Below are 23,027 nucleotides of genomic sequence, written 5' to 3'. Positions count from 1 at the left end.
TCTGGGTTATCTTTGGTCTCTTTGTTGCCTCTCTGATTAATGCCCTCCTTGCCTGGTCTGTGAGTTTTGGTGGGCAGCCCTCTCATGGCAGGTTTGTTGTGGTGCCATATTTTTTCCATTTTTTAATAATGGACTTAATGGTGCTCTGTGGGATGTTCAAAGTTTCTGATATTTTTTATAACCCAACCCTGATCTGTACATCTCCACAACTTTGTCCCTGACCTGTTTGGAGAGCTGCTTGGTCTTCATGGTGCCGCTTGCTTGGTGGAGCCCCTTGCTTAGTGGTGTTGCAGACTCTGGGGCCTTTCAGAACAGATCTAGATATACTGAGATCATGTGACAGATCATGTGACATTTAGATTGAACACATGTGGACTTTATTTAATTAATTATGTGACTTCTGAAGGTAATTGGTTGCACCAGATTTTATTTAGTGGCTTCATAGCAAAGGGGGTGAATACAGATGCACGCATCACTTTCAAAAAAAAATTTTTTGTTTTTTTTCTGAAACAAGTAATTTTTTGCATTTCACTTCACCAATTTGGACTATTTTGTGTATGTCCATTACGTAAAATCCAAATAAAAATCCATTCAAATTACAGGTTGTAATGCAACAAAATAAGAAAAACGCCAAGGGGGATGAATACTTTTGCAGGGCACTGTATATTTTCTTGCTTTGTCTCCTAATTCCTGCTACCTTTCAAGGAATGTCAATTTCCCTACTTTCTTTGCATCACTAAAACATAGCTCGGAAATAAAACTGGCCCTGAATGTTTATTATGTTTTCCACCCTGGTGCTGTCTGTGACTGTCAATCAAGCCAAGTAGCTATGTTTCAAGCAGACCTGAACTGCTTCCCTCAAACTTTTTTGCTTTCCTCCTTTGCCAGTAATGTATTTTCAGTGGACAGGATATTAGACGAGCTCGAGGGAACTGAAAGCCCCATGCCCATCTGAGCCTCAAACAATCCTCTTGATATCTAAAAGTTTTCCATACAGTTAAAAATAAATGGATTCCAAGAGTTGGGGAGTTACTCCTTGACTGGGGTTTTCCTCCAATGATGGGCTCTGCTTGAAATAACACAGCAAAAGAAAATGGAAGCAAACAAACAGGGATATTGTCTGGTTATTTCAAGAGTAGGGGTCCAGACCATGGCTTTGATTTACACCAGTATGACTGTAATTACTTTAACAGTCAGTGTTGCTGAAGGGACTTTGGCACGCAAATACATGCAGAGACTGTTTGTGATTACTGTTTTTCATTTATTGCATATTTCTTTCTTCTGGGAATGCAATATGTAACAGTAACAGTAACAGTAACAGTAACAGTATGTAGTAAGCCATCACCGCTTCAAAATGTACACATTTTACATTTAATTTTTTATCCAGATGAAAGCATAAATAATTTGGAAAAACATATATCCCCTTTGAGATGATTTGATATATTGTAATATTCAGAAGTAGCATAATATAACAAATCTTTGTAATATAATTTGTTTATTCATATTCATAATATATTCATAATATTCTTAGTCTGATGTTGCTTCCTTTGCGTAGATGTAGTAGGAATGCTATATTTAGATCAAGTCCAAGGTAGTCCATAATCTCTTATAAAAGGAAATAGAACCTTGTTGACACAAGAACAAAGGACATGGTGTTTCTCTTCATGTCTGAGCTGCACAAAAACATTAAAACCATCTGTGGGCTTCCCTCCACCATAACCAGAGCTGGGCTTGGCTTACTGACACATCTGCCCAAGCATTACAGCGATAGATAGAAACCTATAAACCAGCTAAATGTACATTCCAGTTCTGAGACACAACAATGCACCTAGACATTCCACATAGAGTACATCCAGTTGCACATATTGGTTGCACACATGCCAGGTTCATCCTGAGGGGATGGCTAAACCTTTTACCAGACAGTAACAGGACAACTTTCCTGCACTTTGGAATGTAGACTTATAGTCACAAGGAAAATGGGTTTGAACAGCTTTTGAACGAAGAGACATTCATTCCTTATGCTTTCAGTACTATATAGTGTACAATATAGACTTCAGGAATGATCAGACGCTTCCATAATCAACTTCCACACATATTCACCTATGCTTTTGTTATATATCACATCTCTACTTTCACCATCTTGACTACAGATGAAAGAGATGAAAACATGGGGTTAAGCTGAACAGTTGTACAAAATCTGCGTGTGCAACACTACAACAATTGTGAAGACTTTCAGGATGCCATCAGCACCTCCGTTAGTGAGGGCTGATTCTTTACAACGGAGGACATCACTAGTAGTAATCCTCATCATACTCTCTCTCCGAGTGGCCATACTCCAACATTTCCGTCACGTTCTCCGTCAAGTAGACGGACATCTCTTCTGAAAAAGTATTAGATGGGGTTATTAGCTTACGTAGTATCGTAACCAGAGGAGTCAATCTCACGTCTGTCATTTTGAGAGATTTATGTGACAGCTGAAGAAAAATGAAATAAAGCTCTAGAACTGTCATTACCTGGACCTAGAACTCCTAACACAGCCATTGCAGAGATACTGCCGAGCTCGTTCCGAGCGACACAGCGGTAGGTGCCAGCATCGGCCAGGCCAGCTTTCTCGATCTGCAGCCAGCTAGAGAGCTCATACTTCAGGGGACCACCCCGAGACTGTCCAGCACAGCGCAGACAAAGAACATGTTTAAGCATAGCCTATTGTTTAGGACTGAATGAAGTAATGTACATAATTTTATGACGCAATATATACAATGAAATACCAAGGACCTATGCATAATCCACCCAATATTTCTGCATCATCCAATAAGTAAGTATGTTGATGGGAACATTAAAGAATATACTAAGGAAACAGCAGAGGATGGTTTTCGAAGCATTGATTGAAGCCTCTAAACAAGGTTCACCTGGACAGATATGTGTGGGTCATCTCCTGGAAGAATAATGTCTCTGCCATCCTTCTTCCATTCAATCATTGCCATTGGAAAGGCAAAGACCTCACAGAGGAACACCATGCTACTACCCGTAACATTCACCAGGTTCTGGGGTGGGACCTTGATGATCGGCACTGAAAAAAAGAAGAGGTAGAGTTGGGGTGTTTACGAGCCAATTCCTCTCTCACACAGCTCCTGAGCAGCAAGCTTGGAACTGGTTAAAACAATACATCTTTCTCAATGCCTGTGCGGGAAGTACAGGCCAGCCCCAAAATCCTCAAACCTGGGGGTGGAGTAAAGATTCCTCTGGATCAGTCTCAGTGAGTTCTCTTGCTACTCTGTCAGAAAAATCTAAGACTGGTGACAGGAAACCACTTTGCCCTAATCCATATTACATGCACTCTTGCTGATTGACTCATGGTCTGTGTCAGTTTTTTTCCCCCACGTGGCAAAGTGTTACATGGAACAATAAAGTGTGTATTGTATGCAAAATTATCACGTTAATGATTATTTCGCTAGCAGATTGATTGAATAGGTTTTGTTTCTGTTTTGGCCATGATGTTAGTTTCCCCAAGTGATCTTTTGTCTACTGTCTGCCAATTTAATCACTGTTTATGAGCAATAACTGTAGATGAGTAATTGTACACTGACTGAGACAGCACTAGGCGCAAATCAAAGCCATAGCATCATAATAAGCGATTTACCTGTTTTGCATGGACCTTTGCGCTTTATCTTGAGTGATGAATTTGAGAAGTACGCTTCTTTAAACTGACAATTGTTCATGTATGTTCTGTCATCGGAACCACAGAGCGCATCTTGCGATTGACAGACGCACTGCGGCTCCTCAACTTCTCCATCTCCAACATCCAAATCGTCAATTTTGCATTGAAGATCCGTCCCACAGAGACCGTAAAACACATTAACGTCGCCAATATCACACGTCTGCCCCTCTAGATTTCCACACTCTTGGCAGCAACCACAACTGTCCAAAATGAGCCCAGCCCTGCATTCTAGTGCCACGGGACACAATTCAGGTGAGCACTCACCACAAGCGGTTACATTTCTATCAAACGGATCCTCAAGCCTATCATAATCTAATGGATCGATAACGTAATCTAATGGGTCTATACGTTTGTCAATGACCTCATCAAACTTGTTCGGGAAGCTTTCACAAGTTCTCATGTTCAGAAAAAGCATAATTCCGCAAAGTAATATTTCCCATGGCATTTTGACTGACTTGCTGGTCTTCTATGATTTTTTATAGCACTTTTCGTTACAGCACTTTAGCAGAAAAATATAATCCACTATAGGTCTAAAAAATCATTATACAGTCCACTTCAAAGTTTATCCTTTAATTTTCCGATATGAAAATTCCAAATACATTCCAATGGTTTGATTGGGGTTGTTCAACAACTGTTGGACAATATTTCTCCCGAAGATCGCTGAGAATGCACAGCCCAGTGCTTTACAACAAAAAACAGAATGTCATTCAACAAACCTGCATTGTAGCCTAGATTTAGGAAAAATATGATGACGTTTTAAAGCATCCAGCAATTCCCAAGAACAGTGAGAGAAGGAACAGGAGGATATCGGTCTATACAGTAATAATGACCAATGATTTGATAGCAACGCCCACAGACCCAGGGAAAAGTAGTTTTATATTAGATATTCGGTTTTCTCTCGCCAATTGAGCCAAGCTATGAAAATCATAAATTCTGAATTAGGGGAGAGCAATTGAAAATCCCAAATAAAATATAAAAAGAGTAATAAAAACAGGCCTGGAATTGTCTCCATCCTCCACTGATTCAGAATATAGCATTTCCATTGTCATGGTACACTTTGTTCATAGTACCATCAGAAAGTATTCATACACCTTGACTTCTTCCACATTTTGTTGTGTAACAGCCTGAATTCGAAATGTATTAATTTTTTTGCTTTTTCTCACCATTTGCCTTGATGACAGCTTTGCACACTTTTGGCATTCTCTTTGGCCAGAATGCCAAGCATCACTTCTGGAGGAAACCAGGCACCGCTCATCACTTGGCCAATACCATCCCTACGGTGAAGCGTGAGGGTGGCAGTATCATGCTGTTGGGATGTTTTTCAGCGGCAGGGACTGGGAGACTAGTCCGGATCAAGGGAAAGATGAACGGAGCAAAGTACAGAGAGATCCTTGATGAAAACCTGCTCCAAAGCTCTCAAGGCCTCAGACAGGAGCGAATGTTCACCTTCCAACAGGATAATGACCATAAGCACACAGCCAAGAAAATGCAAGAGTGGCTTTGGGACAAGTCTCTGAATGTCTTTGAGTGGCCCAGCCAGAGCACAGACTTGAACCCGTTTGAACTCTGGAGAGACCTGTAAATAGCTTTGCAGCAATGCTCCCCATCCAACCTGACAGAGGATTAAGAGGATCTGCAGATTGGAGAAACTCCCCAAATACAGTTGTGCCAAGCTTGTAGCATCATACCCAAGAAGACCTCAAGGCTGTAATCACTGACAAAGTTGCTTCAACCAAGTACTGAGTAAAGGGTCTGAATACTTATGTAAATGTGTAAAACGTTATTTATTTTTAATAATTTTGCAAAACAAAAATATTTTTTTCTTTGTCATTATGTGTAGATTGATGAGGGAGAAAAACAATTTAATCAATTTTAGAAAACGGCTGCAACATAACAAAATGTGAAAAAATACTGAATATTTTCTGAATGCCCTGTATACTATATATGAATACACTATATACATAAATGTATGTGGACAGCCCTTCAAATGAGTGGATTCGGGCTATTTCAGCCACACCCATTGCTGACAGGATTATAAAATCAAGCACGTAGCCATACAATCTCCCTAGCCAAGCATTGGCAGTAGAATGGCCTTACTGAAGAGCTCAGTGACTCAACGTGGCACAGTCATAGGATGCCACCTTTCCAACAAATCAGTTCTTCAAATATCTGCCCTGCTAGAGCTGACCCGGTCAACTGTAAGTGCTGTTATTGTGAAGTGGAAATGTCTTGGAGTAAACAACGGCTCAGCCTTGAAGTGGTAGACCACACAAGCTCACAGAACAGGCCGCCGTGTGCTGAAGCTCACAACGAGTAAAAAAATTGTCTGTCCTCGGTTGCAAAACTCCCGACCAAGTTCCAAACTGCCTTTGGATGCAATGTCAGCACAATAACTGTTTGTCGAAATGGGTTTCCATGACCGAGCAGCCGCACACAAGCCTAACATCCCCATGTGCAATGCCAAGCATCAGCTGGAGTAGTGTAAAGCTCACCGCCATTGGATTCTGGAGCAGTGGAAATGCGTTCACTAGAGTGATGAATCACGCTTCACCATCTGACAGTCCAACGGACGAATCTGGGTTTGGCAGATGCCAGGAGAACGCTACCTGCCCGAATGCATAGCGCCAACTGTAAAGTTTGATGGAGCAGGAACAATGGTCCGGGGCTGTTTTTCATGGTTTAGCCTGGGCCCCTTTGTTCCGGTGAAGGGAAATCTTAATGCTACAGCATACAATGACATTCTAGACGATTCTGTGCTTCCAACTTTGTGGACATTTTTGGGGGAAGGCCCTTTCCTGTTTCAGCATGACAATGCCCCCGTGCACAAAACGAGGTCCATACAGAAATTGTTCGCCAAGATCGGTGAAAAAGAACATGACTGGCCTGCACAGAGCACTGACCTCAACTCCATCAAACACGTTTGAAATTAATCGGAAGGCCAACTGTGAGCCATGTCTAACCAACATCAGTGCCGGACCTCAGTAATGCACTTGTGGCTGAATGGAAGCAAGTCCCTGCAGCAATTTTCCAACATCTAGTAGAAAGCCTTCCCAGAAGAGTGGAGACTGTTATAGCAGCAAAGGGGGGACCAACTCCATATTAATGCCCATGATTTTGTAATGAGATGTTCGAGGAGCAGTTATCCACATACTTTTGGTCATGTAGTGTACATATATACATATACATATATATATATCTATATATACAGTGGGGCAAAAAATTATTTAGTCAGCCACCAATTGTGCAAGTTCTCCCACTTAAAAAGATGAGCGTGGCCTGTAATTTTCATCAGAGGTACACTTCAACTATGACAGACAAAATTAGAATAAAAAAATCCAGAAAATCACATTGTAGGATTTTTAATGAATTTATTAGCTAATTATGGTGGAAAATAAGTATTTGGTCAATAACAAAAGTTTATCTCAATACTTTGTTATATACCCTTTGTTGGCAATGACAGAGGTCAAACGTTTTCTGTAAGTCTTCACAAGGTTTTCACACACTGTTGCTGGTATTTTGGCCCATTCCTCCATGCAGAGCAGTGATGTTTTGGGGCTGTTGCTGGGCAAAACGGACTTTCAACTTCCTCCAAAGATTTTCTATGGGGTTGAGATCTGGAGACTGGCTAGGCCACTCCAGGACCTTGAAATGCTTCTTACGAAGCCACTCCTTCGTTGCCCGGGCGGTGTGTTTGGGATCATTGTCATGCTGAAAGACCCAGCCACGTTTCATCTTCAATGCCCTTGCTGATGGTAGGCTTTGTTACTTTGGTCCCAGCTCTCTGCAGGTCATTCACTAGGTCCCCCCCGTGTGGTTCTGGGATTTTTGCTCACCGTTCTTGTGATCATTTTGATCCCAAGGGGTGAGATCTTGCATGGAGCCCCAGATCGAGGGAGATTATCAGTGGTCTTGTATGTCTTCCATTTCCTAATAATTGCTCCCACAGTTGATTTCTTCAAACCAAGCTGCTTACCTATTACAGATTCAGTCTTCCCAGCCTGATGCAGGTCTACAATTTTGTTTCTGGTGTCCTTTGACAGCTCTTTGGTCTTGGCCATAGAGTTTGGAGTGTGACTGTTTGAGGTTGTGGACAGGTGTCTTTTATACTGATAACAAGTTCAAACAGGTGCCATTAATACAGGTACTGAGTGGAGGACAGAGGAGCCTCTTAAAGAAGAAGTTACAGGTCTGTGAGAACCAGGAATCTTGCTTGTTTGTAGGTGACCAAATACTTATTTTCCACCATAATTTGCAAATAAATTCATTAAAATCCTACAATGTGATTTTCTGGATTTTTTTTTCTAATTTTGTCTGTCATAGTTGAAGTCTACCTATGATGAAAATTACAGGCCTTTTTAAGTGGGAGAACTTGCACAATTGGTAGCTGACTAAATACTTTTTTGCCCCACTGTATACAGTATCAGTCAAAAGCTTGGACACACCTACTCATTCAAGGGTTTTTCTTTATTTTTTTCTATTTTCTACATTGTAGAATAATAGTGAAGACATCAAAACTATGAAATTACAACGGAATCATGTAGTAAACAAAAAAGTATTTATATATTTTTTATATTTTATATTTCAGATTCTTCAAAGTAGCCACCCTTTGCCTTCATGACAGCTTTGCACACTCTTGGAATTCTCTCAAACAGCTTCATGAGGTGGTCACCTGGAACGCATTTCAATTAACACGTGTGCCTTGTTAAAAGTTAATTTGTTAAAGCCAATCAGTTGTGCTGTGACAAGGTGGCCCTATTTGGTAAAATATCAAGTCCATATTATGGCAAAAACAGCTCAAATAAGCAAAGAGCAATGACAGTCCATTTTTACTTCAAGGTCAGTCAATACGGAACATTTCAAGAACTTTGAAAGTTTCTTCAAGTGCAGTCGCAAAAACCATCAAACGCTATGGATGAAACTGGCTCTCATGATGACCGCCACAGGAAAGGAAGACACAGTTACCTCTGCTGCAGAGGATAAGTTCATTAGAGTTCCCAGCCTCAGAAATTGCAGCCCAAATAAATGCTTCACATCTCAACATCAACTGTTCAGAGGAGACTGCGTGAATCAGGCCTTCATGGTCAAATTGCTGCTAAGAAACCACTACTGAAGGACACCAATAAGAAGAAGAGATGTTGTGGAAATTTCCTCTATTTACCAAATCATGGGAGCAAACCACACACACACGTCAGAGTTAGTTATAAAAGTCCATCTTTAATTATATGAGCTCTATCACAATCCTGTGACTCTCAGATAAATTCAGTGTCTCTCAGTGAATTCTCTGAGAGCCCCCTTACAATGCATCTGAGTTCCTTTAATAGCAAAGACACACATAGTCAGACAGCATAGACATAATTCACCGTTCAGCTTTGTCTCCTTTCCAAAACCCCAGAACCATAAACCAAATCCTCCATATCAACAGGCATATATCAAATTGTCATTTAGATACAACCAACTCAAAATACAACCTCCTGGACAAACTCACGGAGAGGAGAGTGAGGTTATAGGTTAAGATAAAAGCAACATTAGAGGGAGCATAGAATGATTCCAGACACTGCAACCCTCCTTTCCCCACTGGGAAAGGTAGGGAGTAAAAGATACGTTTACACATGATGACACTTTGACCTCTCCCCTCTCTGTGGCCCATGCAACTTTGTTTTGACATAGAACAGATAACTGCAACCTCGCCACAGTATTATACAAAAATACCATTCTGATGAGAATTAACTTACACATATTTGATGAATATTAAACATCTTACATATGTTACCAACAAATTCTGAATCTTCCACGACAGAGACTTGTTTGGGCCAAGAAACACAAAAGCAATGAACATTAGACTGTTTTTGTGAGACGCAGATGATCTCCACCTGTGTAGTTCCCACCGTGAAGCATGGAGGGGGTGTGGAGGTGCTTTGCTGGTGATTGAGATTTATTTAGAATTCAAGGAACATTTAACCAGCATGGCTACCACAGCATTCTGCAGCGATGATCTATCCCATCTGGTTTGTACTTAGTGGTAATATCATTTGTTTTTCAACAGGACAATGACCCAACACACCTCCAGGCTGTGTAAGGGATTGTAGAAAAGGCCCATGGAGTTGGTGGAATACTCCTTTAATTCATTGCCATTTACTCAGCTGGGCCAGGGGCGCTTTAATTAGGTCAGGTGGAAATGTCCTACAGATCTCAACTCCATAAAAGGAGGAAATTGCCATCGCCTGATCTCGCTGCTTTCTCTTCCCTAACTCCATCCGATCCAGAAGTTCTGTGCGTCCATGAATCCACGTAAGTCCACCGACTCTTACCTTTCATCTGAATGATCTGTGGTGATTGGGAGAGTGGGCCATTCAGTTATTGTTTATAGTTATCACCGCGGAGCGCGGCTTGGAGCGCACGCTTCAAACATATTGTGTAATGTGAATTGTCATTGTTTGCTAACTGATTGACTTTGATCATGGAGATTATAGATTGTATAACAATTCACTGTTTGTATTCTTTCATGATTTGTGATAATTAGTTATGAGCCTAAATGACTCGCGGATGATTACTATTGACTTCTTAATGAACTGGACTGTTGAATTCCTTAACTTGTGTTAATAATGACTGATATGATTTGCTCTTTGATTATGATTTTGATTGATTCCACATGTTATTTGTTTCCTTTGTGATGCAGCACAGACTACTCAGTAAATATACCACTTTATGGTTAAAGGAATTCCTGCCTCAGTCTCATACATTCCTCTGTCACCTGACACGTGACCACCTGTTCACCTTCACTGTCAGTCATCCTACCTGTCCAGCAACCCACACAGATTCCACTAATCTTTCAGTGGTCCTTTGAGCCGGATGATGACTGAACCAAAGACAGGTGAAAAGGAAATGGAGCCGGAGAGGGAAGAATTGTCTCCACTGGAAGGAAGAAGCGAGGAGGAGAGAGCAGCTGAGGGAAAGGTCTTGGAACAAAGGAAATATCCAGGAGCTAAGCCTAAAGCAACAAAGGCTTCATCCTCAACCACCAGCAGCACCAGAAGAACCAGGCAAGCACCTGGTTATCTTAAGGATTATGTGGTCGAGGTTCCGACATCAAATGGCAAGCCCACCAGAGCTCAAAGAGTTGATGGATCAACTATACGTTTCAGCCATCAACCATCCCCTCTGAGCCAAGCACCGAAAACTGCTTTGGAGCAGGAAAGTGGTCTACGTGAAGAACCTATGGAAGAGGTAACTCCCACTGCACAGGTCGACCAGCTTCCAGAGGCAGGCTCCGCTCACCCCTTAACTAATGGGAAATCGTCGAAGCACTCTAGACGGAGTGGGAGTTCGACCAGTGGATACCCCTTTGGAAGTGGAAATGGCAGCCGCCATTCACTAGCCCTCAGCGATTCACAGACCGCTGTCCTACAAGAGAGGATGAAACTATTAGCTTTGGAGGAAATTGAGCGTCAGATTGAGGAGGAACGACAGGCTGACGAACGATGTCACCAATTGGATGTGCAGGCCCGTAGAGCTCTACAGGAAAGGGAATTCATTGCCAAGGACCTGGCACAGCAGCGACGGCACCGTCAAGCCAGAAGGGAATTAGAGGAGGCACGGATGGTCTCATCCTTCCTGGAGAGGAACGAACAGGGAGTTGACCTGACCACCCCTCCACATGGACCTGAACTGTCTGCCCTTCTTTCCCAATCTGCCCCTCTGGTACAACATGGCACACAGTCCTCGGAGGCTCCGGGGTCAACAGCCAACACGGAGCACGGGAGACGGGCAGCTCCGCCAACGCCCTCTATGCCAGTGACACAAGTTAGCATTCCTCCATCTGGACAAAGCATCACTCCTTCGCCTTTCCGCCAATTACCAACCAAGGCAAATCGTTCCTTTCGTCCAGGGCCAGGCCAGTCCTCAAACAACAGGTCGGAGGGCTCTCGCCCAATTCCGGCTGCCACAAATGGAGGGTCTGGGACAGTAGGGGACAGACCCAATAAGGCCACAGTGGGCTCATCAGAAGTCCCGGGTTTATCCTTCACGCAACCAGAAGAGGGAGCCAACATTATGAAACTTCTAGTAGCCTCAGCCTATGGAATTCCCAGACCCAAACTGCCATACTTTGAAAATGGAAAGGAGAGTGAATTTGTCCTTTTGGAAATGGCATTGGAGAGCCTACTGGGTATTCACGGTCATCTGTCAGAACGCTACAAATACCAAGTACTAATGGATCATTTGCGGTTTCCCAGTGCATACAGGCTGGCCCAATCCTTTATGCACTCCGCAACACCCTACACTGCAGCTCTCCAGGCCCTGAAGGCGAGATATGGTGAGCCACGTCAGTTAGTCCAGAATGAACTAAACAACATCCTGAACACGTCTCCAATTAAAATGGGAGACCATGCTGCCTTCCAAGAATTCTCCCTGGCTGTCCAATCCCTGACCTCGAAGCTCCAATCTGTTGAAGGAGAAGACGGGAACGAGCTGAAATGTGGCTCCCACGTGGACAGGCTTCTTAGCAAACTTCCAGTGTACCTCAGAGACAGTTTCATTGAACATTGTTTGAATAAGGGCATCCTGAAAGAGGGCTCGAGAAGCACCTATGCTCTCAGAGACCTGGCCACATGGTTGGAGGTGAAGGCAAAGGCGAAGAGCATCGCTCACCAGGCCACAATCTCCGCCATAGCCACCGGGGGAAGGAAGGAGTTTGAACGCCAGCAGGGACAGAAAAGGCAAAATCCCACTACCATATACTTAAATACTGAGGCCGGGGAAGAACCCGGGAAGAAGACCCCTCTCAAGAGCAAGAACATCAAATTCCAACCTTACTGCCCATATTGCAATAGTAAGGGGCACTTTCTTGGCTCATGCCCCAGAGTAAAAAAGCTCACTCAAACTCAATTGAAGGCCTGGATCACTTCAGGCGAGCGATGCTACAAGTGTGCCCGTAGCCATAAGGTGGAGACATGCACATTGAGGAAACCCTGCAACCGCTGTAAAGAAATCCATCTCACCGTGTTGCATGATCTAATTCCCCAAGCAAAGAAGGAGCAGAGTATGCTCATGGTAGGAGCTGCAAAGGAGCTGTATCTCGACCAGCAGAACCGGTCTCCAAGGGTCATGTTGAAGGTGGTCAAGGTCACTCTGCAAAGTGAAGGGAGAAGCATTGATACATTTGCCGTTCTAGATGATGGGTCAGAAAGAACAATCATTCTCACGGCGGCCACCCGTCAGCTTAACCTGGAAGGGACCCCCGAGACCCTTAATCTCCGAACGGTGCGACATGATGCTATCCAAATGAAAGGCTCTGCTGTAACCTTTAGCATTTCACCTTCAGGAAACCGGGACGTGGCCTATAACATCACCAATGCCTTCACGGCAGATGGCTTGAATCTCGCAGAGCACTCCTGCCCGGTAAGTGTTCTACAGAAACAATATCCTCATCTACGAGGATTGCCTCTTCCTAACCTGGCCAGAGTAGCACCACTTATCCTGATTGGGTCAGACCACCCACATCTCGTCACCCCGACTGAGCCTATACGAGCTGGACCAGAAGGAGGACCCATTGCTGTCCATACATCCTTGGGTTGGGCTGTGCAAGGTCCATCCCATCTACTTCTCTCCACCCAAGCTGTACAGTCACAGCAAGTCCTCTTCACCCGAAGCAATCCAGATGCAGCCACTGACCTCCTTCGGAATGTTGAGATGCTCTGGAAGATGGACACCTTCTCCAACCGGAAGCTACAGGAGGTCACTCGCTCGAAAAATGACTCCTATGCATTAGACCTCCTGGAGAAGAGCACCACCACCACTGAAATGGATGGCATTCGCAGGTATGCAACCCCACTGTTACGGGTGCCCAACCATCCTCCTCTGGCAACCACGACACGGGCTGTACTCCCACTACTGCGTGGAACGGAGCGACGCCTGGTGAAGAATCCTGAGCTTGCAGAAGTTCATAACCGAGAGATTCATAACCTTGTGAAGGCAGGCTACGTCACTGAAGTGACAGCTCATGAAGAGGAAAACTCACTCCGTGAATCCTGGTATCTCCCTCACCATGTAATCCAGCAACATGGTGGGAAGTATAGACTTGTCTTCAACTGTTCATTCCAAGCAGCTGGTCAAAGCCTGAATGACTGTCTACTCCCCGGACCAACCTTAGGTCCTTCCTTGCTCGGTGTCCTTCTCGGGTTCCGGCAGCACTCTACAGCCATCAGTGGAGACATCAAAGCCATGTTTCATCAGATTTGTTTACTGCCTTCCGACACCACACTGCTCCGGTTCATATGGCGAGATATGGAACGAGATGCAGAGCCCACAATCTATGAATGGCAGGTACTCCCATTTGGCACCACCTGCAGTCCTTGCTGTGCCATATACGCTCTGCAGAGACACTCACGGGAGCATCCAGACAGTGACCCAGAAGTATTGGATTCAGTGGAAAATGCCTTCTATGTGGATAACTGCTTACAGAGCATCCCATCCACGGCTGAAGCGAAATCACTCCTTGATAAAGTACGGAATCTCCTGTCCAAAGGGGGATTTGAGGTCCGACAGTGGGCTAGTAACAGAGCGGAGGTTATCCAGCACCTCCCGCCACAAGCTAGGTCCAGTAGCAGTGAACTATGGCTAAAGCAGTCTGGTGCTAACCCAGAAGAGCCCACTCTAGGACTGAGGTGGAGCTGCATACCGGATACCCTGGGGTATAAGCACCGCTCATCCCCGAGTACCGAAACCCCCACTCTGCGCACCATCTATCGGACCCTGGCCAGTCAATACGATCCCCTTGGGTATATCCTGCCATACACAACACGGGCCAAAGTCTTGGTCCAGGACCTGTGGCAGACCAAGAGGGACTGGGATGAACCAATCCACCCGGCTGAACTAGTGGAACGATGGATCTGTTGGGAAACTGAGTTAACGGAGCTCTCTGATGTCCAAATGCCAAGATGTTATGTGCTATGTGCATCCTGTGCTGACCAACCGGGATCATGCCTGGAACTGCATGTGTTCTGTGACGCTTCGGAGCGAGCTTATGGGGCGGTTTCCTATCTTAGAGTAGAGGATAAGGCAGGCCACACCCATGTCTCCTTTGTCATGGCCAGGTCCAGGGTCGCACCCAAGAAGCAGTTGTCAATGCCTAGGCTGGAACTCAGTGCTGCCCTTTCCGGAGCCCAGTTGGCCTCTACCTTGCGAGCCGAGCTCACCTTGCCAATCCAAAGGGTCATCTACTGGAGTGATTCGACCACTGTATTGACCTGGCTCAAGTCTGAGTCCTGCAGGTATAAGGTTTTCGTCGGAACTCGCATTGCGGAAATCCAAGACCTAACAGAAGTCCAGGACTGGAGGTATGTTGATAGCATAAACAATCCTGCTGATGACGTTACTAGAGGTAAAACCCTTAAGGAATTGGCTAAACCCCATCGCTGGAGCTTGGGACCACCATTCTTGTCCCAACCAGAGAAAGAGTGGCCGACAGCCCCCAGGCATGCGGCCCCTCCGCAACCAACTGAAGCTCATGAGTTAAGGAAGTCCGCCCAATGCTACAGCATTTCTACGGAACCAACAACGGCTCTCCCTGACCTAACACAATCCCAAACACTGCCGGATCTGATCACCGCCACAAACCAGACCTCAGATGGGGTGGCTTCTATACCTACCTCCCTCGCGGCAGAGACACTACTCCTCCAGCAAGCACAAGCAGTTAGCTTCCCTGAGGAGTTAAAAGCTCTGAAAGCCGGTAGGGAAGTGGCTAAGGACAGCAGTCTTCTCTCTCTTGCCCCAGAATATGATCCAATCCTTGGAGTGATCAGAGTCGGAGGGAGGCTGCGCCAAGCAGAGGTTTTGGACCCAGATGCTATCCACCCAATTATCCTTGACTCCAGACACCCTCTTACCAGGCTCCTCATCAAGAGTTATGATGAGCGGCTTCTCCACCCAGGGCCAGAGAGGGTCTATGGGGAGATGAGGCGGAAGTACTGGATAATTGGAGGACGAGGAGCCATTCGTAAGCACCAATACGCCTGCGTAGAATGTCAGAGATGGCGGGCCGGAGCTACGGTGCCCAAAATGGCAGATTTACCCCCTTCTCGCTTGCGCCTCCTTAAACCACCCTTCTGGTCAACAGGAGTAGATTGCTTTGGCCCCTTGATGATCAAGTTAGGTCGTCGTGTGGAAAAGCGCTGGGGCATTCTATTCAAGTGTTTGACAACCAGATGTGTCCATCTGGACCTACTGGAGAGTTTGGATACGGAAGCCTTCCTCATGGCCCTACGGCGGTTTATCTCCCGACGGGGGAAACCCTACGAGATCCTGGCTGACAGAGGTACGAACTTCAAGGCAAGGAGAAGCCAGGTTGGAGGAAGCCTTCCAAGCCATGGAACCCAGCCTCCAGGATCAGCTGATGGACCAACAAATCTCATTCAAATTTAACCCTCCAGGCGCTCCTCATTTTGGAGGAACATGGGAGCGAGAGATCAAATCTGTAAAAACGACCTTACGAGTCGTCCTGGGGGACCAAACTGTCGCTGAAACTGTCTTGAGGACCGTCCTGATAGAGGTGGAAGGGATTCTGAACTCCAAACCCTTGGGATATCTCTCTGCAGACATCGCTGACCCCGATCCGGTTACACCGAATATGCTCTTGATGGGACGCCGAGATGCGTCACTTCCTCAAGCCATGTATGCTGATACCAACCTCGTAGGCAGACGCCGGTGGCGACACAGCCAAATCTTGGCTGACCATTTTTGGGCCCGATTCATTCGGGATTACCTACCAAGTCTACAGCACAGAGGGAAATGGCGGAGAGAAATGGCCAGCCTGGAAACTGGCCAAGTAGTAATGATGGTGGACCCACAGCTGCCTCCTGGCCGGTGGGCCGTATAACTAAGACCATGCCTGGGACCGATGGTCGTGTTAGATCAGTGGAAATCCAGGTGAAGAACCGGACATATATCCGGCCAGTTGCCCGACTGATTCCTCTCCCTGAGATGACAGAGGACGGGGAGCAATGAGCCTTTTTTGAGGAGTGTGGAATTTTCCACATGTTATTTGTTTCCTTTGTGATGGAGCACAGACTACTCAGTAAATATACCACTTTATGGTTAAAGGAATTCCTGCCTCAGTCTCATACATTCCTCTGTCACCTGACACGTGACCACCTGTTCACCTTCACTGTCAGTCATCCTACCTGTCCAGCAACCCACACAGATTCCACTAATCTTTCAGGGATATTTGTCCAAGAAGGAGAGTGATGGAGTGCTGTATCAGATGATCTGGCCTCCACAATCACAAACCTCAACCCAATTGAGATGATTTGGGATGAGTTGGACCGCAGAGTGAAGGAAAAGCAGCCAACAACTGCTCAGCATATGTGGGAACTCCTTCAAGTCTGTTGGAAAAGCATTCCAGGTGAAGCTGTTTTAAAAATATATATATACATTTCACCTTTACCTTTATTTAACCAGGTAGGCTGGTTGAGAACAAGTTCTCATTTCCAACTGCGACCTGGCCAAGATAAAGCAAAACATTTCGACACATACAACAACACAGTGTAACACATGGAATAAACAAACATACAGTCAAAAAATACAATAGAGAAAGTCTATATACAGTCTGTGCAAATTAGGTAGGATAAGGGGGGTGAGGCAATAAATAGGCCATAGTGGCGAAATTATTACAGTATGGCAAATTAAACACTGGGGTGATAGATGTGCAGAAGATGAGTGTGCAAGTAGCGGTACTGGGGTGCAAAGGAAAATAAATAAAATAAATAACAATATGGTGATGAGGTAGTTGGATGGGCTTGTTACAGATTGGCTATGTAAAGGTGCAGTGATCTGTGAGCTGCTCTGACAGCTGGCTCTTAAAGCTAGTGGGGAGATATGAGTCTCCAGCTTCAGTGATTTTTGCAGTTCTTTCCAGTCATTGGCAGCAGAGAACGGAAAGGAAAGGCGGCCGAAGGAGGAATTGGCTTTGGGGGTGACCAGTGAAATATATCTTCTGGAGCGTGTGCTGCGGGTGGGTGCTCCTATGGTGACCAGTGGGCTGAGATAAGGCGGGGCATTACCTAGCAACGACTTATAGATGAAGCCAGTGTGTTTGGCGACGGATATGAAGCGAGGGCCAGCCAATGAGAGCATACAGGTCGCAGTGGTGGGTAGTATATGGGGCTTTGGTGACAAAACTGATGGCACTGTGATAGGCTACACCCAACTTGTTGAGTAGAGTGTTGGAGGCTATTTTGTAAATGACATCGCCAAGGATCAGTAGGACAGTCAGTTTTACGAGGGTATGTTTGGTAGCATGATGGAAGGATGCTTTGTTGCGAAATAGGAAGCCGATTCTAGATTTAATTTTGGATTGAAGATGCTTCCTGTGAGTTTGGAAGGAGAGTTTACAGTCTAACCAGACATCTAGGTATTTGTAGTTGTCCACATATTCTAAGTCAGAACCGTCCAGAGTAGTGATGCTGGACGGGTGGGTAGGTGTGGGCAGCGATCGGTTGAAGCGCATGCATTTAGTTTTGCTTGCATTTAAGAGCAGTTGGAGGCCACGGAAGGAGAGTTGTATGGCATTGAAGCTCGTCTGGAGGTTAGTTAACACAGTGTCCAAAGAAGGGCCAGGAGTATACAAAATGGTGTCGTCTGCGTAGAGGTGGATCAGAGAATCACCAGCAGCAAGAGCGACATCATTGATGTATACAGACAAAAGAGTTGGCCCGAGAATTGAACCCTGTGGCACCCCCATAGAGACTGCCAGAGGTCCGGACAACAGGCCCTCCGATTTGACACACTGAATATCTGAGACGTAGTTGGTGAACCAGGCGAGGCAGTCATTTGAGAAACCAAGGCTGTTGAGTCTGCCAATAAGAATGTGGTGATTGACAGAGTAGAAAGCCTTGGCCAGGTGGATGAACAGTATTGTCTCTTATCGATGGCAGTTATGATATCGTTTAGGACCTTGAGCATGGCTGAGGTGCACCCATGACCAGCTCGGAAACCAGATTGCATAGCGGAGAAGGTAGGGTGGGATTCAAAATGGTCAGTTATCTGTTTGTTAACTTGGATTTTGAAGAACTTAGAAAGGCAGAGTAGGATAGTTATTGGTCTGTAGCAGTTATTGGTCTGTCACACCCTTTAAAGAGGGTGTGACCGCGGCAGCTTTCCAATCTTTGGGGATCTCAGATGATACGAAAGAGAGTTTGAACAAGCTAGTAATAGGGGTTGCAACAATTTCGGCTGATAATTTTAGGAAGAGAGTGTCCAGATTGTCTAGCCCTGCTGATTTGTAGGGGTCCAGATTTTGCAGCTCTTTCAGAACATCAGCTATCTGGATTTGGGTGAAGAAGAAATGGGGAGGCTTGGGCAAGTTGCAGTGAGGGGCGCAGGGCTATTGACCGGGGTAGGGGTAGCCAGGTGGAAAGCATGGCCAGCTGTAGAAAAATGCTTCTTAAAATTCTCAATTATCGCAGATTTATCGGTGGTGACAGTGTTTCCTAGCCTCAGTGCAGTGGGCAGCTGGAAGGAGTTGCTCTTTTTCTCCATGGACTTTACAGTGTCCCAGAACTTTTTGGAGTTTTTTAAATGTATTTTATTTCACCTTTATTTAACCAGGTAGGCTAGTTGAGAACAAGTTCTCATTTGCAACTGCGACCTGGCCAAGATAAAGCATAGCAGTGTGAACAGACAACACAGAGTTACACATGGAGTAAACAATTAACAAGTCAATAACACAGTAGAAAAAAAGAGTCTATACACATTGTGTGCAAAAGGCATGAGGAGGTAGGCGAATAATTACAATTTTGCAGATTAACACTGGAGTGATAAATGATCAGATGGTCATGTACAGGTAGAGATATTGGTGTGCAAAAGAGCAGAGAAGTAAAATAAATAAAAACAGTATGGGGATGAGGTAGGTAAAAATGGGTGGGCTATTTACCGATAGACTATGTACAGCTGCAGCGATCGGTTAGCTGCTCAGATAGCAGATGTTTGAAGTTGGTGAGGGAGATAAAAGTCTCCAACTTCAGCGATTTTTGCAATTAGTTCCAGTCACAGGCAGCAGAGAACTGGAACGAAAGGCGGCCAAATGAGGTGTTGGCTTTCGGGATGATCAGTGAGATACACCTGCTGGAGCGCGTGCTACGGGTGGGTGTTGCCATCGTGACCAGTGAACTGAGATAAGGCGGAGCTTTACCTAGCATGGACTTGTAGATGACCTGGAGCCAGTGGGTCTGGCAACAAATATGTAGCGAGGGCCAGCCGACTAGAGCATACAGGTCGCAGTGGTGGGTGGTATAAGGTGCTTTAGTGACAAAACGGATGGCACTGTGATAAACTGCATCCAGTTTGCTGAGTAGAGTGTTGGAAGCAATTTTGTAGATGACATCGCCGAAGTCGAGGATCGGTAGGATAGTCAGTTTTACTAGGGTAAGTTTGGCGGCGTGAGTGAAGGAGGCTTTGTTGCGGAATAGAAAGCCGACTCTAGATTTGATTTTCGATTGGAGATGTTTGATATGAGTCTGGAAGGAGAGTTTACAGTCTAGCCAGACACCTAGGTACTTATAGATGTCCACATATTCAAGGTCGGAACCATCCAGGGTGGTGATGCTAGTCAGGCGTGCGGGTGCAGGCAGCGAACGGTTGAAAAGCATGCATTTGGTTTTACTAGCATTTAAGAGCAGTTGGAGGCCACGGAAGGAGTATTGTATGGCATTGAAGCTCGTTTGGAGGTTCGATAGCACAGTGTCCAAGGACGGGATGGAAGTATATAAAATGGTGTCGTCTGCGTAGAGTGCTACAGGATTGTCACGACTCCGACCGAAGGCCACCCCCCTTCCCGTTCGGGTGGCGCTCGGCGGTCGTCGTCGCCGGCCTACTAGCTGTTACTGATTATTTCCTCCCCCTCCTTATGTGTTGATTGAGTGCACCTGTTTTGAATTAGGTAGTAGGCTTTATTAGTCAGCCGGCCCGCAGAGTTCCTTGTGCGGGATTAATTATTGTGACCATCTGTTTAGTGTACTTGTGTGCACGTCTATGGGTTTTGTGTTTTTCCCATTTTATGGGTTTTCCCTAGACCGTTTAAGTCCTCCTGTTTGGGGGCATTTGTGTGTTCATTACGCCCTGTGTGTTCGTGAGGGTTGGCTTATGTTCGCCGTTTGTCGGTGCATTAAAATAGCACTCACCTGAACTCTCTGCTTCCTGCGCTTGACTCCTCACCCATTACACTCAGATCGTTACAAGGATGCAGATTTCTGTTTGAAAAAGCTAGCTTTTGCTTTCCTAACTGCCTGTGTATATTGGTTCCTAACTTCCCTGAAAAGTTGCATATCGCGGGGGCTATTCGATGCTAATGCAGTACGCCACAGGATGTTTTTGTGCTGGTCAAGGGCAGTCAGGTTAAGAGAATGCCAAGGGTGTCCAACGCTGTCATCAAGGCAAAGAGTGGCTTCGTTGAAGAATCTCAAATATAACACACATTTTGATTTGTTTTACACTTTTTTGGTTACTACATGATTCCATATGTGTTATTTCATAGTTTTGATGTTTTTACCATTATTCTGCAATGTAGAAAATAGTCTAAATTAAGAAAAACCCTTGAATGAGTAGGTGTCTCCAAACTTTTGAATTGTACTGTATATACACTAGAAATGTCCTTGTTTTTGATTTTTATATCTTTTTTTAAGTCAATTAAAATAACATCAAATTGATCAGAAATACAGTGTAGACATTGTTAATGTTGTAAATTATTTTTGTTGCTGGAAACGGCTGATTTTTTTATGGAATATCTACATAGGCATATAGAGGCCCATTATCAGCAACCATCACTCCTGTGTTCCAATGGCACATTGTGTTAGCTAATCCAAGTTTTTCATTTTAAAAGGCTAATTGATCATTAGCTAACACAACATGCCATTGGAACACAGGAGTGATGGTTGCAGACAATGGGTCTCTGTACGCCTATGTAGAAATTCCATTAAAAAGTCTGCTGTTTCCAGTTCCAATAGTAATTTATAACATTAACAATGTCTACACTGTATTTATGATCAAGTTGATGTTATTTTAATGGTAAAAAAAATGATTTTCCTTAAAAAACAAGAACATTTCTAATGACCCCAAACTTTTGATTGGTAGTGTATATTTACAGTACATGTGTGGATTGTTCTCCATCTACCCCTAATTCAGAATATAGCATTTTCCTAGTCATGGCATGCTTTGTTCAATAGCTATTGACGAGAATATATATCCACTGAATGTAAGTCGCTCTGGATAAGAGCGTCTGCTAAATGACTTAAATGTAAATGTAAATGTATCCCATATTAAATTAATTTTACCTCGCCCTTTCGATGTCTCTAGGTCCAGGGTCTCCAGCTGTGTCTCTCTATCACGCGTTGTGTCTTCACCCAGCCTGGTTTCATAGATAAACTTGAATTAATCTGGGACACCCAAATTAGTGTGATATGTTAAGTTGGTACGGTTACATAAGACAGCTGGTTACTTAAGACAAAAATGAAAGTAGGGTGGTTGGTCAGGGAGGATGGGTGAGCGTCTAACATGGGTGGGTGTCTAGCGACCCGATGGTTGCGAGTTCAAATCTCATCAGGAAATTTTTTAGCATTTTTGCTAATTAGCAACTTTTCAACTACATACTACTTTTTAGCTACTTTACAACTACTTAGCATGTTAGCTAACCCTTTCCTAAGATTAACCCTAACCATATCCTTAACCGTAACTCTTAAACTTAAGCCTAACCTTAACTCTAACCCCTACCCTACTTAACGTTAGCCAGCTAGCTAATGTTAGTCACCTAGCTAGAATTCATAACACATCATATGTTCTGCAAATTCATATTGTACGTTTTTTAAATTTGTAACATAGAATATTAATTGTAATTCGTAACAGATCATACGAAATGGCTGATGGACACAAACAAATACATACCATACAAAATATAACATTTCATGGAGTATCTCAGATTTATGAAATAATACAAAATTCTCTGTGACTAAGTTGCAGAACCCCATCCCCCGCACTGCCCTACTAGTCTGGACAGAAGGGCGAGATGGGATGACTAAGACCAGCCTTCAAATGCATCTGTCAAGCTGGCGATCAACACATTGTGCTAAATGCTCTCTCTCCTTTAACCACACTTACACACCACATCCATCGACACTGAACAAAAATATAAACGCAACATGTAAATTGTTGGTTCCATGTTTCATGAGCTGAAATAAAATATCCCAGAAAATGTTCATAAGCACAAAAAGTACATTTCTCTCTAATTCTGTGCACAAATTTGCTTACATACCTGTGAGCATTTCTC

The 23,027-nt window shown here is 44.5% G+C and overlaps 1 protein-coding gene across 1 annotated transcript; it reads right to left on the bottom strand.

Annotated features, from left to right (window-relative positions):
• Window positions 1-1,240: 1,240 nt before the first annotated feature.
• LOC118393591 (kazal-type serine protease inhibitor domain-containing protein 1-like) lies at window positions 1,241-22,135 on the bottom strand. The gene is made up of 4 exons (XM_035786403.2): window positions 22,039-22,135; window positions 2,910-3,070; window positions 2,514-2,661; window positions 1,241-2,380 (listed from the first exon to the last, which is right to left on the bottom strand). Exons 2-4 carry the CDS (start codon window positions 3,015-3,017, stop codon window positions 2,292-2,294), a joined length of 345 nt encoding a protein of 114 aa, XP_035642296.1. The 5' UTR covers window positions 3,018-3,070; window positions 22,039-22,135; the 3' UTR covers window positions 1,241-2,291.
• Between the last annotated feature and the right edge of the window lie 892 nt (window positions 22,136-23,027).

This window comes from Oncorhynchus keta, chromosome 14, assembly GCF_023373465.1.
Source record: "Oncorhynchus keta strain PuntledgeMale-10-30-2019 chromosome 14, Oket_V2, whole genome shotgun sequence".
Taxonomy (NCBI): domain Eukaryota; kingdom Metazoa; phylum Chordata; class Actinopteri; order Salmoniformes; family Salmonidae; genus Oncorhynchus; species Oncorhynchus keta.
Note: the sequence above shows the minus strand (reverse complement) of the source record. Positions and strands in the feature narration are given on the sequence as shown.